Source organism: Corvus brachyrhynchos, unplaced genomic scaffold (genome assembly GCF_000691975.1).
Source record: "Corvus brachyrhynchos isolate BGI_N302 unplaced genomic scaffold, ASM69197v1 scaffold545, whole genome shotgun sequence".
NCBI lineage: Eukaryota > Metazoa > Chordata > Aves > Passeriformes > Corvidae > Corvus > Corvus brachyrhynchos.
The window spans coordinates 255,026-255,961 of record NW_008238116.1 but is presented as its reverse complement, the minus strand read 5'-3'; the positions used below and the strand labels follow the sequence as shown (position 1 = coordinate 255,961).

Here is a 936-nt window from a genome sequence, read left to right as displayed (position 1 = left end):
GGCTGGAGGCCGGGCGGCAGCAGGGGCCGGAGGCGGAAGCAGCGGCTGTGGAGCGGCAGATGGAAGAAGCCAGGGAGAACATCCGGAAGGCGGAGGTGGGTCCCCCAGTCAGGGGGTCTGGAGTGGCCTCGAGGTCCGTCACTCCCAGGGTGGGGCATGCAGAGACAGGGACGAGTGGTGGCCGGGATGCTGCACTTGGGGTGTGGTGCTGGGGGTGCCACCACACTGGGGGTGGGGTCTGTGGGGTTGGGACGCCCCTGGAGGTGTCCCGTGGACGGTGACAATGTGTGGTGTCCCCAGGTGAGCCGAGTGAAGGCCGAGGCACGGCTGGGACTGCTGCGGGTGGCGGGGCTGGATGTGGATGCCTGGCTGGCCGGGGCCATGGTGGGGACAGGCGAGGAGACCCCCACAGGGCTGGACCCGGCCGAGTTCGATGACTACGAGGACAGTGATGAGCCGGACGAGGACGATGAGCCTGGGCCTGCTGCTCGCACCTACCCCTACACCTGCCGGGTGATCTTTGGCTACCAGGTATGGACGGCCCTGCCTGCCTGGCCCTCACCCTGCCCGCCCAGGGATGGCACCTCAGCCTCTCTGCCACTTTGTCCCCGTCTCCTGCAGGGCTGCCAGGCGGATGAGCTGTCCATCAGCCAGGGTGAGGAGCTGGAGATCATCGAGGACGGTGACGCAGAGGAGTGGGTGAAGGTGGGAGCGGGCTGAGCCCCCCTCCATGCTGGGGGACACCTTTTGGAGGTCCCCAGGCTGTCCCCACTCTGGAACCTGAGATGTTCACATGCTTTCTGCCTCCTCAGGCTCGGAACAAGGCAGGGCAGGTCGGCTACGTCCCCGAAAAGTACCTGCTGTCCCTGGGGTGTGACTCGGGGGCTGGGCTCGGCCCCCCGGGCCCCTCTGCCCTGCACCGCCCGCGCTCCCGCC

The 936-nt window shown here is 68.3% G+C and overlaps 1 protein-coding gene across 1 annotated transcript in view; it reads left to right on the top strand.

The window, feature by feature from the left end:
• Positions 1–936, top strand: part of FCHSD1 (FCH and double SH3 domains 1) — a gene marked incomplete at its 5' end in the record, with an annotated part of 6,135 nt that overhangs the window by 3,344 nt on the left and 1,855 nt on the right. Inside the window, 4 exons of the mRNA XM_017733401.1 lie at positions 9–95; positions 301–531; positions 622–705; positions 813–933. Of these exons, the coding sequence (XP_017588890.1) occupies positions 9–95; positions 301–531; positions 622–705; positions 813–933 (523 nt within the window). The remainder of the gene's footprint in view (positions 1–8; positions 96–300; positions 532–621; positions 706–812; positions 934–936) is intronic.